Below are 13,916 nucleotides of genomic sequence, written 5' to 3'. Positions count from 1 at the left end.
TCATAGCTAGAAAGGAGTCCCCATCTGTTCTGCTGCAGACTAAATACCTTGGCGAATAAGGCTCTCTCTTTTTCTTAGTCTTATGTTCGTCCCATGATGTAGCTATAGAGAGGAACAATTTAGGGTCACACCTATCAGCACTGTATTCTACCTTTCCCTTCTTAGAGGCTGCTGGCTCCATACGGTCACCAGCAGAGCTGACTTGCTCTGCTTCATTGCGGTCATCTGCCCTGATGCCACCAACTCTGTTTAGGGGCTCTCCTCACAAGTGCCACCCAGCCACAGCAAAGGCCACCTGGCACAACGGTCATTGCCGAGAGTCATGACGCCCCAAGAAGACGGGCATCTATTCCTTGGCTTATGTGGGTAGTTTTCAGCTCAGGCATCAGCAGTGTGATCCCTGTGTTGTCAGGGGGCTACCACCAAATAGGTACATCATGGCCCCGCCACAATGGACTGACTACCATGCTGGATATTGGACATGGAGAAAACCAACATCCTCATGGGGGCAAAAGACGACAATGGACAACGGAAGAAGATGACATACCTAGAAGGTATTCTTGCCCAAATAACTGAATTGCGGGTGGAGTTGCAGAGCCATGACAACAAGAGGTGCAGGAGATCTAATCAAATCACACTATGGATAACTGGTGCACCACGTAAGGCATCCTTCCCCAAATGACCCGCATTTCTATAGAATTTTGAAAGTGGGAAGTGAAACCCTAAAAGGAGATAAGAAATTATTGGGTTGAAAAGTGGGGAGCAAATATCCAAGGTCATAGAACATGTCAGCATATGAAATTACAACATAAAAGTAATAACAGATAAAAATAAAATGTTTATGAACCCAAATAAAGTCAATCCATAAGTTTAAGTAAACGCAATCAACAGTACAACAAGAATCAGCTTAATTTTTCAAGGAACTCCTCAACAGAATAGGAGGAGTGACCCATGAGGAAACTCCTCAGTTTTGATTTGAAAGCGCTTGGATTACTTCTAAGATTTTTGAAATCTAGCGGTAGCTTACTGATAATGGATGCAGCAGTATACTGCACACCTTTCTGTACAAGACTTAAGGAAGTCCGATTCAAATGCAGGTTTGATTTCTGCCGAGTTATTGTTAACAAGAAATGACAGTAAAGAATATGTATATTGAGAGGCCAATGTCAAAATACCCCGAATCTTGAACAGGGGTCGATAAGAGGTTCATGAACTTACACCACTTATTGCCTGAACTGCCCCTTTCTCAGCCAAAAATATCCTTTTAGAATGGGAAGAGTTACCCCAAATATAATACCATACGACATAAGCAAATGGAAATAAGCAAAGTAGGCTAATTTTTGTGACGAATGACCACTCACTTGAACATGGGCTTTCCAGGACAGTTTACTATCTATCTGAACACCTAGAAATTTGAACTGTTCAGTTTCACTCATCATATGTCCATTCAGTGAAATAAAAACTTAAGGTTTTGTTGAATTGTGTGTTAAAAACTTGAAAAACTGAGTCTTACTGTGATTAAGTGTTAGTTTATTTTCAACAAGCCATGAACTTAGGTCATGAACTGCACTATTTGAAACCAGGCCAATGTTGCACACAACATCCTTTACTACCAAGCTAGTGTCATCCGCAAACATAAATATTTTAGAGTTACCTGTAATACTAGAGGGCATATCATTTATATAAAAAAGGAACAGGAGTGGCCCCAACACTGATGCCTGGGGCAACCCCCCACTTGACTGTACCCCACTCAGACCCCACATCACAGCCATTCTCAACACTGTGAATAATGACCTTTTGCTGTCTGTTGCTAAAGTAAGAGGTGAACCAATTGTGAGCTACTCCCCATATTCCGCAATGGTACAACTTCTAGAACAATATTTTGTGATCAACACAATAAAAGGCCTTAGTTAAATCAAAAAATATGCCTAGCGTTTGAAACCTTTTGTTTAACCCATCCAGTACCCCGTAGAGAAAAGTGACTATAGCATTATCAGTTGTTAAACTGACTTCTAAATCCGAACTGTACATTTGATAGCAAATCGAGTGATATAAAATGAGCAATTATCCTTACATACACAGCCTTTTCAATGACATTAACAAACACTGATGGCATAGAAATCGGTCTAAAATTGTCTACATTATCCTTTTCTCCCTTTTTATAAAGCGGCTTTACTACTGAGTACTCCAATCGTTCAGGAAACTGATCATTCCTAAAGGAAAAATTACAAATATGGCTAAATACAGGGCTAACATGTGCAGGACAGTACTTTAATATTCTGCTAGGCACTACATCATATCCATGAGAGTCCTTAGTCTTCAGTGATTTAATTATTGACTCAATCTCCCCCTTGTCTTTCAGACATCAATCTCAGAAAGTTATATGATTCCCTGTAGAAACTAAATTTTTATTTAATTCACCAGCAATTTTCAGAAAATGATTGTTAAATACTGTACATATATCTGATTTATCAATAACAGAAATATTTTTACCATGAACTGACTTTATATCGTTGACCTTCTGCTGCTGACCAGACACTTCCTTCACAACTGACCATATGGTTTTAATTTTATCCTGTGAATTAGCTATTTTATTTGCATACCACTTACTCTTAGCCTTCCTAATGACATTTTTAAGTGCCTTACAATACTGTTTGTTTTGGGCTACTGTAGCTTGATTGTGACTACTTCTAACATTTTGATATAATTCCTGCTTAGTTCTACACGATATCCTTATCCCACTAGTCAGCCACCCGGGCTGCCTATTACTGCTAGTACCCCATTAAGAACGTTCTAATGGAAAGCAACTCTCAAAGAGCATGAGAAATGTGTTAAGGAAAGCATTATATTTATCATCTATGTTATCAGCACTATAAACATCCTGCCACTCGTGCTCCTTGACAAGGTTTAAAAAACTCTCTATTGCTGTTGGATTAAGTTTCCTACATAGCCTGTAATTATATATGATTTTTGTTTTGAGTACAAAAGCCTTTTAGTGTTAAAATTTGTGCATCATGGTCTGAAAGGCCATTCACCCTTTTAATAACAGAATGCCCATCTAGTAATGAAGAATGAAAAAAAAAAAAAAAATTATCTATGGCTGTGCTACTGTTCCCCTGCAATCTAGTTGGTAAAAACACAGTCTGCAACATATCATATGAATTTAGGAGATCTACTAACATCCTTTTTCTTGCACCATCATATACAAAATTTATATTGAAGTCACCACATATAAATAATTTCTGGTACTTCCTACAAAGTGAATCAAGAACCCTCTCTAGCTTGAGTAGAAATGCTCTGAAGTAAGAGCTAGGGGACCTATAAACAACAACAATTAGAAGTTAAGTTTCACTAAATTCAACTGTCCCTGCATTCAAATATCTGTTCAGTACACCACCATGATACACCTATGGACTCAAAATGGAATAATGTTTTTTAAGTACATATCCACTCCCCCACCCTGCAAGGAGCTCTTAAAAAACAGCCAGGTAATCTGTATCTTGGCAAAGGAAGCCTCTGACTAGTCAAATTATTTAAGTGGTGCTCCTATATGCCAAAAATTTCAGAGTCAACATCTATAAGCAGTTCACTAATGTAAACCAAGCGAGGTGGCGCAGTGGTTAGACACTGGACTCGCATTCGGGAGGACGACGGTTCAATCCCGCGTCCGGCCATCCTGATTTAGGTTTTCCGTGATTTCCCTAAATCACTACAGGCCAATGCCGGGATGGTTCCTCTGAAAGGGCACGGCCGACTTCCTTCCCCATCCTTCCCTAATCCGATGAGACTGATGACCATGCTGTCTGGTCTCCTTCCCCAAACCAACCAACCTTCACTAATGTAATCTATAATACCTCTTACATTTTGGTGAAATATGTTAATTCCTTCTCTACTTGGGAACATGACATCCTGTGAAGGTGAGCCCTTAGTTAGAGGGACTTCCTTTACGCAGGTCTACCTATCAGCTGACTTCAATCTAAAAAAGGGGCAGCTCTAACACCAACTACTACAGGAATTTTCTATGAGTGATCCCACCACCACCCACTACACTGTCACCTATAAGCTTTGCCAGCCTCCCATCCCATACCTATTGAGGTGTAGGCCATGCCTGGTGAAACCCGACCTACTGACAGACCCAACTGGCACCACTGAAATATGATCCATGTCCTCTGCCATCAGCACCTCCTCCAGCCCCATGTTAACGCATCTAACAGCTGCATTAAGATGAGGTTGATCATGATGGTGAAACAGTTGCACAAAATGCACATTAGTGCCTCCAGTTTGAGTAGCTATCTTTACCAGGTCACCACCTACATCATATTCCCCGTCCCTATCAAGACTGTTCCCTGCTCCACCCACTATCACTACCTGGTCCTCCTTCGTAAAATTCCTACACAACTCCCCTATGCTGTCAGTCACTTGAGCCAATCCTGCACTAGGCTTCACAATGGTGGTGGCCGGGTACTCACTCCACAACACTTTCTGCAACTGCTGGCCCACACCTTTACCATGTGAACTACCTAGTAGCAGAAGCTGCTTCTTTCTGTTAGATTTTGCAACTGACCTAGGTCTCCTAACTGCTGAGGACTGCTGCATGTTCCCTACATCTATAGCTACAAGAGGCTCCTCTCCACTCAACTCTGATAGTTGGTCAAATCTATTGCATATTCACAAAGTATAACTGTCTGAATACCTCCTCATCCCAGCTGCCTTCATGCCAACTGCCAGTTCCCATTCCCCACCACCCTCCACCCTCCTCAACCTATCTAGTTCCTCCTTTGCACGCAGTAACTGCACCCGAAGAGCACAGATCTTACGCTCCTGCTACTCTATCAACTTATTTCTACTACAGATTCTGCATTCCGAAGAGAGGATCTTGCTAGAATGCCCACTGCATTCCTCCCAATGAAAATATTTTGAACAAATCCCACACCGTAACCCACTACTCACAAACCTACAACAGAGCCTACACTGTTCACTCATGGTACAATTGTACAGTTGCTGAAAAAAAAAAAAAAAAAAACTATGCGTCTATGTTACATAAGTTCAATTACACCAGTAGAACTATTTATAAATCTAACAACACCAGTCTCAGAATTCTCTGTCTATTAAGAAAGCATCTACTTGTACTAATACTAGTACACCAAAGCTAATACCAGTACCAAGAAAACTTCACAAAATTATTAGCTAAAACCAAAAATTCAAGTGGCCACTGGAACACTCAACGAAGTTAAAACACTGAATGAAAATTTTACTGAAATATTTCACTAGAAACGATAAGAAACTTCAGCTGAAAACCAAGGCACGAAATTTACTAAATGACTTCAATGCACAGGAAACTCTAAAAAACACGAGCAAACATTTCCAAAAGTTTATGACAGGCAGGAATACTTTGAGCCTATTCTAACTACTGAACCTGCAGGCGGGATACTTCAGTACTGTCACAGGTTTATTTAATCCCAGCACTTGCTGGATCACCAGTGACAGCAGTCACGTCATATACCAGCTTTAGACTAAAGTCTAGATAAGGGTCAGGAGCAGTCGCGGCAGTTCTTATCTACCGCTCGTAGGTTGGCAACATGTCAGTTTCGCGTAGCCTGTGGGATGATTTTTTTGACATAAGCAATGAAAGCCAAGAAGGGGGGCCATGTATTTCTATCGCTGAAATTTAATCCATTCTTTTATTTGCTGTTTTTCAGTGTATTAGTGAGTTTTGGGAGTAACATTTTGTGCAAATGCTATCGTCCATTGGTGCTTGTCTCTTGCATTAATTGCAGAGACACGAAAATGTATCAAATTTGGCAGTGAACTGACAACGCAATCAATCTGCGTGTGCACACTGAGGAAGTTGATCAACATTCTTCAGCTAAATCATGGTGAACGTTAGTGGATCAATATTTACTCATAATAGTGTTGCCTGTACCCCTCCCACAATTTAACTAGACTACAATGATCCACTTACTCAGTGTGCTCGCACAGATCGACTGTGTCCGCTCACACAGATCGACTGTGTAGCAACACAGAGGAGAGAATTGTTTCACTGTTTTTTCCATTATGTCATGGGTTGTGATGCTGTCCTTGGCATGTTATACTAGCACAGTTTAAATAGCTGTGACTCGAAGAAGCAGTTAAATTTATAATATTCATTTACCACAATGTTTCAACCTTTCTTCTGAATGTATTACTTCGAAATCATGTCATCTGCCTGCTGCTCTCTCACTGGCTGCGTAACACAAACAGCTGACACATTGTCTTTTGTTTCCATCACACATCACGCAAGTGCTGACAACATTCCTGCATGAAACACGTAAGTACACCACTGGCCCTATTCTGGACTTTTCCCCAGCTTTGCTGTAATTTCTGTACTGCATTTTATGTGGGTATGACCATCAACATGAATCAATGGCAGCTGTCATATGGTGACCATGAATGGAGCTGACCACCTAGTGGTGAAACAAGTTGATGGGACAACAAGGTCGTTTTCAATGGCTGCTTCATTACCTGTGTTGCCCATGTGGCATTCTTATCCTGTGCACATGCTGTACCATCCTCTTGGATTCCTATTCTGTACACCTCCTGCATCTCTCATAACTAACTGCCATTATTTTCCAAACCTCTTTCCCACTCCCCATCTCCTTTTCTTCTCTCACTCACTTTACTCGACACAACCATGCACCCCAGTCAAGCTGCAGGACTGCTCTCCCAACACAGCTGGAACTGTTACACTTGTAGCCAAACAGGTGTGTGTGTGTGTGTGTGTGTGTGTGTGTGTGTGTGTGTGTGTGAGGGCAGGGGGGTATCACTTCAGTCCATAAAAAGTTATTGTCCAAAAGTTAGCAATGTTTTCAGTCTTGTCTATGTGCCTGCCAACAACTCTCTGACCATACTACTCAGTAAGTTGTTACCTTTATTCATAAATTATTTAGACTATTAGTAGAGGCACTGTGTCACAACTGTACAACTATAGTGTTGGCTGAATACATAATGCCATGACTGCAGTTCTTTAGGATTCCCAGAATGAAGACAGTGTTGTTCAGAAAAGCTGTAGCAGGCGGAGGGAATCCAGATGGCACGGGTTATGAAGCAGTCATTGAAATTAAGGATGTTGCGTTCAGCAGCGTGTTCCATCACTGTCTAGTCAATTCTGCTCTTGGCCAAAGCTTGGTGGTGGCTATTCATTCAGGTGGGCAGCTGGTGTTCTTGCCCATATAAATGTTGTGCAGACATGGCAGCAAAGGTTATATATGACATGGTTGCTTTCACTGGCGGCTCTACCACCAAATGGATATGATAAGCCTGTAATGGGATTGGAGTAGGATGTGCTGGGTGGATGAATCAGACATGTGTTTCATCTTGCACCCAGGTGACAAGGAGTGGGGAGTAGGCACGGTGTAGGAATGGACCAAGATATCGCATAGACTGGGTGGGTGGCAGAATGTCAATTTAGGAAGGATGGGAAAAGATTGTAGGTAGGATGGTTCACATTTCAGGGCACGGTCATGGCTAACTGAAGGCTCAAAGCCCTGATAAGGTGCAAAATTAAACTGTGAGGCTGGGATGATGCTGAGTGACAAGGGGTTGCTCCTTTGTAGCTGGTTTTTGGGGGTGGTGGGAAGGTTAAGGGCACATGAGAATGTTGTGCAAAAAATCCGCCTGTGGACTATGTTTGGGAGATTGTGCCCGTTCATGAAGGTCTTAGTGAGACCTTCTGCATACTGGGCATGGGAAATTTATCACTATGGATGCGCCATCCACAGGTTGTCTGACTATATGGAAGTAATTTTTTGATGTGGAAGGAATGACAGCTGTCAAAATGCAGGTACTGTTGACGGTTAGTGGGCTTGATAAGGACAGAAATATGGATGGACCCATCAAAGACATAGTTTGGGTTTCTGGAAGGCTAGGAAGGTTTCCTCCAGATGGCCAATAAACAGATTGTCTTAGAAGGGTGACACGTGGTTGGCCATTGCCATACCGAAGATTGGTTCATATTTCTTCCAGTTGGAACATAGTAAATAGCTATAACTGGGTGCCTAGGATTGTTGGGTCTGTGGATTTTGGGAAGCATGAAGAAGGTTGGTGTGTGTGTGTGTGTGTGTGTGTAGGGGGAGGGATGGTGGTGGGAGGGTCACTGGGATGAAGAGGGAGATGGAATCAGGAGAAAGATTCAGGTATGGGCCTAAGGGTTTGAGTGGGGATTGGCACTTATGCTGCATTTTGGGGATGGATCACTATGGCAGGGCTTGTAGGTGGAGTGGTCAGTTGGCAGATTCCTCCTGTAAGATAAGTGCAGTGATTCATCACACAGTGGTAGAGCTTTTGCTTGCAGGGAGAATTATTAAATCATGGTCTGCCTTGAGGTTGAAGATGGCTGTTCTGTGTCACACCGAGAAGCTTTTGTTCTTGGGAAGGAACCCGAAGGAGGATGGTGAGGCCAAGTTGGAGTGTGGGACTGAAAGTGAGGTCTCTGGATAGGGTTGAAATTTCTGTAGGACTGACGTTTTTGGTGCATAAGTTGACAATATTTTGGTTTTGTTTAGGATCGGGTTTGTCGAATGTTGGATGGAATTTCAGGAGATGTGACATAACTTAGAGCAAAAACTATATTCTTATAAAAGGACATTAGTAGACTTACCAACATGCTTCTTCTGAAGAGCTCTCCTTTTTCTCTCTGACAGCCACTGTAAGGAGAAAAAAATTGGAACTGGTAATATATGTGGCTTGCTTACTGTCTCTGTCTCTCTGTCTCTCTCTCTCTCTCTCTCTCTCTCTCTCTCTCTCTCTCTCACACACACACACACACACACACACACACACACACACAGACTGCTTCCGGCTGCAAGAACTCATCATACACACCAAAAACGATTTCTGTGGTTTTTATTACAGTATTAATTGTGATGATATGATACAATAAAACTGATTTGTAAAGTTAAGCAAATTCTTTCACAGTATATACATCGAGATGACAAAAGTCATGTAATAGCAATATGCGCATATACAGATGGCAATTGTATTGCGTAAACACGGTATAAAAGGGCAGTGCATTGTTGGAGCTGTCATTTATACTCAGTGAAAAGGTTTCTGATGCGATTATGGCCACACAACAGGAATTAACAGACTCTGAATGCAGACTTGTGGATGGAGCTAGACACATGGAACATTCTATTTCGGAAATCATTAGGGAATTTAACATTCCGAGATCAAAGTGTCAAAAGTGCGCTGAGAATACAAATTTGAGGCATTACCTCTCACCACAGACCACGCAGTGACCGACGGCCTTCACTTAACAATCTATAGCAGCAGCATTTCCGTAGAGTTGTTACTGATAATAGACAAGCAACTGTGTGAAATAACCACAGAAATCAATGTGAGACATACGACGAACATATCTGTTAGGACACTGTGGTGAAAATTGGTATTAATGGGCTATGGCAGCAGACAACTGACATGAGTGCCTTTGCTAGCAGCATAACATCGCCAGCAACGTCTCTCTTGGGATCGTGACCATATTGGTTTGACCCTAGACAACTGCAAAACTGTGGCCTGGTCAGACAAGTCCTGATTTCAACTGGTACAAGCTGATGGTAGGGTTCAAGTGTGGCTCAAACCCTATGAAGGCAAGGACCCAAGTTGTCAACAAGGCACTGTGTTAGCTGGTGGTGGCTCCAGAATAGTGTGGGCAGTGTTTACATGGAATGGACTGGCTCCTCTGCTCGAACTGAACCGATCACTGACTGGAAATAGTTGTGTTTGGCTACTTGGAGACCATTTGCAACCATTCGTGGACTTCCTGTTCACTAACAACGATGGAATTTTTATGAATGACAATGCGCAATGTCTCCGGGCCACAACTGTTCACTATTGGTTTGACAATTTGAGTGAATGATTTGGCCACACAGATCGCTCGATATGAATCCCAATGAACATTTATGGGACATAACTGAAAGGTCAGTTTGTGCACAAAATCCTGCACCAGCAACACTTTCGCAATTACTGATGGCTGTAGAGGCAGCATGGCTCAATATTTCTGCAGGGGATTTACAACAACTGGTTGTGTCCATCCAATTTGAGTTTATGAGTTGCTGCGCTATGCCAAGCAAGTGGAGGTCCGACACAATATTAGGAGGTATGCCATGATTTTTGCCACCTCAGTGCGTATTGATTTGCTTTCACTGTTATTTTAAGGTTAAAACAAAATTATTTTCTTTTTCTCGGCCTTTTAATTAATTCTAGGTTGCTACAATTTGTTTTATGACCTTATTTCACTGATATAGAGGTTCAATTGAATACATAAAAATAAATAAGCTACTAATAAGAGAGGCCCCAACTGAAAGTAACCACTACATTCCTTACACTTTATATATGTTTTCCTATATTACTAAAAATTGCTGTTCTGTGTCCCTTAAGTTCTGCAGTCCACAAAAGGGAAACACAGCAACAGTGTTACAGCTGATATCAAGTAGTGAGCAGTATGTGATTGGTTGGCCTTCGGCTTTTCTTGCAAGGAATAACCTTGTATGATGTGGAGTATGAGACTTGTGGTTGGTGCAGTGACTGTGTTCCACACGTCACTGGGTTGATGATCAATGATTCTTATTACTGGATACTTCACTCCTCTTCTTGAGTGAAAAAGAGCATACGCCATTTCTCCTTCTAGCCTTATATTTATGAATGTTGTTGTTTTCAAACTGTGAGGCTGCTATCAGTACACCCAATTCTTTACAGATTGAGTGTATCTATGAAGCGTTATTGTACTTGTGGGCCACAGCCCATTGTTCAAATACAGCATTCACAAGATGCCAATAAAGCCTAAAAATCATTGCACAATATCAACACTGCAGACTGTAACAATCATAGCCAATACATATTCTCCAGATCAGTCTCAAAAAAGATAATCAAAGTGGTCCACATAAAAAGAGGCAAAAATCAACCTCAATGGACGATAGTTCTGAGGCGTTCAGGAATCGAAAGAGCATATTAAGACTGCAGATGTTGTTGCTGAAGAAAACTGATTAAGATGTGAAAGAACAGTAAGGGAGAATCTGGAGCCTCTAGGCAGTTGCTTTCATACACTGATGAGCCAAGGTACTGGTACACCTGCCTAATACAGTGTAGGGTCCCCGCAAGCATTCAAATGTGCCGCAACATGACATGGAATGGACTCAACTAATGTCTGCAGTAGTGATGGAGGGAACTGACACCATGAATCCTGCAGGGCCGTTCATAAATCCGTATGAGTACGAGGGGATGGAGATCTCTTCTAAATAGCACATTGCAAGGCATCCCAGAATAATGTTCATGTCTGGGGAGTTTGGTGGCCACCGGAAGTGTTTAAACTCAGAAGTGTGTTCTTCGAGTCACTCTGTAACAATTTTGGATGTATGGGGTATCACATTGTCCTGCTGAAATTGTTCAACTCTGTTGGAATGCACAATGGACATGGACAGGATGCTTATGTACGTGTCGCCTGTCAGATTTGTATCTAGACGTATCAGAGGTCCTGTATCACTTCAACTGCACACACCCCACACCTTACAGTGTCTCCACCAGCTTGAACAGTCTTCTGTTGAGATGCAGGGTCCATGGATTCATGAGGTGTTTCCATATCCCTACACATCCATCCTCTCGATACAATTTTTAACGAGACTCGTCTGACCGGGCAACATGTTTACAGTCATCAACAGTTCAATGTCAGTGTTCAGAGGACCAGGCGAGGCGTAAAGTTTTATATTGTGCAGTCATCAAGAGTACAAGAGTGGCCCTTCAGCTCCGAAAGCCCTTATTGATGATGTTTCATTGAATGGTTCGCACGCTGACCCTTGGCTCAGCACTGAAATCTGCAGCAATATGTGGAAGGGTTGCACTTCTGTCATGCTGAGCAATTCTCTTCACTCATCATTGGTCCCATTCTTAAAAGATCTTTCTCCGGCTGCAGCAGTGTCTGAGATTTGATGTTTTATCAGATTCCTAATATTCATGGTACACTCGTGAAAGGATCATACGGGAAAATCCATTTCGTCGCTACCTCGGAGATGCTGTGCCCCATCGCTCGTGCACTGACTGTAACACTACATTCAAACTCACTTAAATCTTGATAACCTGCCATTGTAGCAGCAGTAACAAATCTAACAATTGCACCAGACACTTGCTGTATTATATAGGCATTGCCGACCGCAGTGTCATATTCTGCCTGTTTACATATCTCTGTATTTGAATACGCGTCCCTATACTAGTTTCTTTGGCACTTCAGAGTAAATTCCCAACACAAATAAGATGGAGTATTAGAAAAAAAAGTTTTATATGCCATATAAGGATTCCTTTCAATGGCACAACACGTGTGGCATGCGCTTTATAAAAACTAAATAATCACTGGCTGTCCTTTCCCTGTGATATTTAATAACATACAGAGTTACGTGTCTAACAAAGGAAATTCCAAGATGTAATAAGAACAATATGGAGAGGATACATTGCTACTCATCTCACAGAGGAGTTGAGTCGCAGGCAGGCACAATGAAAAATACTGCTGACATAGTCCATATCAATTCAGGCAGGCTAGGAAAAAAATCTTACCTTCATAGTCTTAGATGTTATTGAATTTAGCTTATGTTAAAATGAAGGACTAAGCAAGGAACATGTATTATTTTTGTTTTCTCCAAAAAAATTTCTGCTCTGAGATACAGCCCTCCAAAGCCGACACTGCACATACCATTTTGAAGATGCGAATTTTTGGAAAAATTTTTAAAACACTGTATCTCTGGAACAGTTGTAGATATTTTGTTAGAGTTTTTTTTAATTTAAAGATAATTGCTTTATGATTACAAGGAAATCCTCCATTTGGACTTACCTGTCAAAGTTCTTTTACTATAGCCTTTTGAATTTTTTTTAAATTTATGGAATTTTTTTCCAAAAATGCCAATCTATAGCACTCTTCTTCTTCTTCTTCTTCTTCTTCTTCTTCTTCTTCTTCTTCCCCCCCCCCCCCCCCTCCCGTCGATTAGTACCATACAGTTCTACAGTCCATGAAAAGGAGAGCTTCCACTTGTAGGTTGAATGGGTTTTATAAACAATTGAAATTTCTGCCATACATAAAACCTGTTTTATTACCGCATTAGCACATAAGAGGCTCATAAAAATCAAAACCTAGCCTTATTTAACGTAATTTTAGACTTGAAAGATGAGTAAGAAACACATTTTTTATGCATTTTAAATAGTTACAAAATTTATGTGAAAGGTGTGCTCTGTTTTGTACTGAAATTAGCCAGTGTTAATGAACTAAAAATGTGTTACATTGCTTCAGTAGCCTATCTTCCTTTGATACAGAGTGATGCCTTCCTGTTGAACCAATAGGAACATGAGCACTTACAATCTTCAAAACATTGTGAACAGGAAATGAGCACTGATGGCGTTGTTGCTATCTTTCAGCTGGAAGCCTATATCCAGCATAAAATTCACTACATTTTCATTTAACTCATAACTGGTGTCTATAATCTCTGCAATCCACCAGCCACAGTCATACCCACACACACCACAAACATCCCCCTTCTCAGGTTGTGAATCTGAATATTATCCTGCTGTTTCTGAGGTGTTGGCCAAATGAACAAAATTTCTTCTTTCTTGTTCTTTAAAGTGCGTGCAACATGAGTTCGCCCATCACTTTGAGTCCAAAAATGTGTCTTCTGAATTCCTTTAACAGGAGTAGTTTGTTTGGACCATTCTTCTTTTCTCTGCTCATGGAATTCTTCAATTTCCTCTTTGGACAAAAGAATGAGGGCTGTCGATGTGTAAGATTTCACGACTCTCATAAAATCCTCAGCATTCTGAATCACAGCTGCATTTGGTCTGGAAAGATTATATTTTGTAGCATGGTGCTTTAGCAGACCTCTTGCACCATTACAAGGCCCCTTCCCGTGAGC

The 13,916-nt window shown here is 41.3% G+C and overlaps 1 protein-coding gene across 1 annotated transcript in view; it reads right to left on the bottom strand.

Annotated features, from left to right (window-relative positions):
• Window positions 1-13,916, bottom strand: part of LOC126235736 (nucleolar protein 10) — a 110,037-nt gene that overhangs the window by 75,058 nt on the left and 21,063 nt on the right. The window contains exon 2 of the mRNA XM_049944515.1: window positions 8,636-8,681. Coding sequence (XP_049800472.1) covers window positions 8,636-8,681 — 46 coding nt within the window. The remainder of the gene's footprint in view (window positions 1-8,635; window positions 8,682-13,916) is intronic.

The sequence above is a fragment of the Schistocerca nitens genome, chromosome 2 (assembly GCF_023898315.1).
Source record: "Schistocerca nitens isolate TAMUIC-IGC-003100 chromosome 2, iqSchNite1.1, whole genome shotgun sequence".
Lineage (NCBI taxonomy): Eukaryota > Metazoa > Arthropoda > Insecta > Orthoptera > Acrididae > Schistocerca > Schistocerca nitens.
Note: the sequence above shows the minus strand (reverse complement) of the source record. Positions and strands in the feature narration are given on the sequence as shown.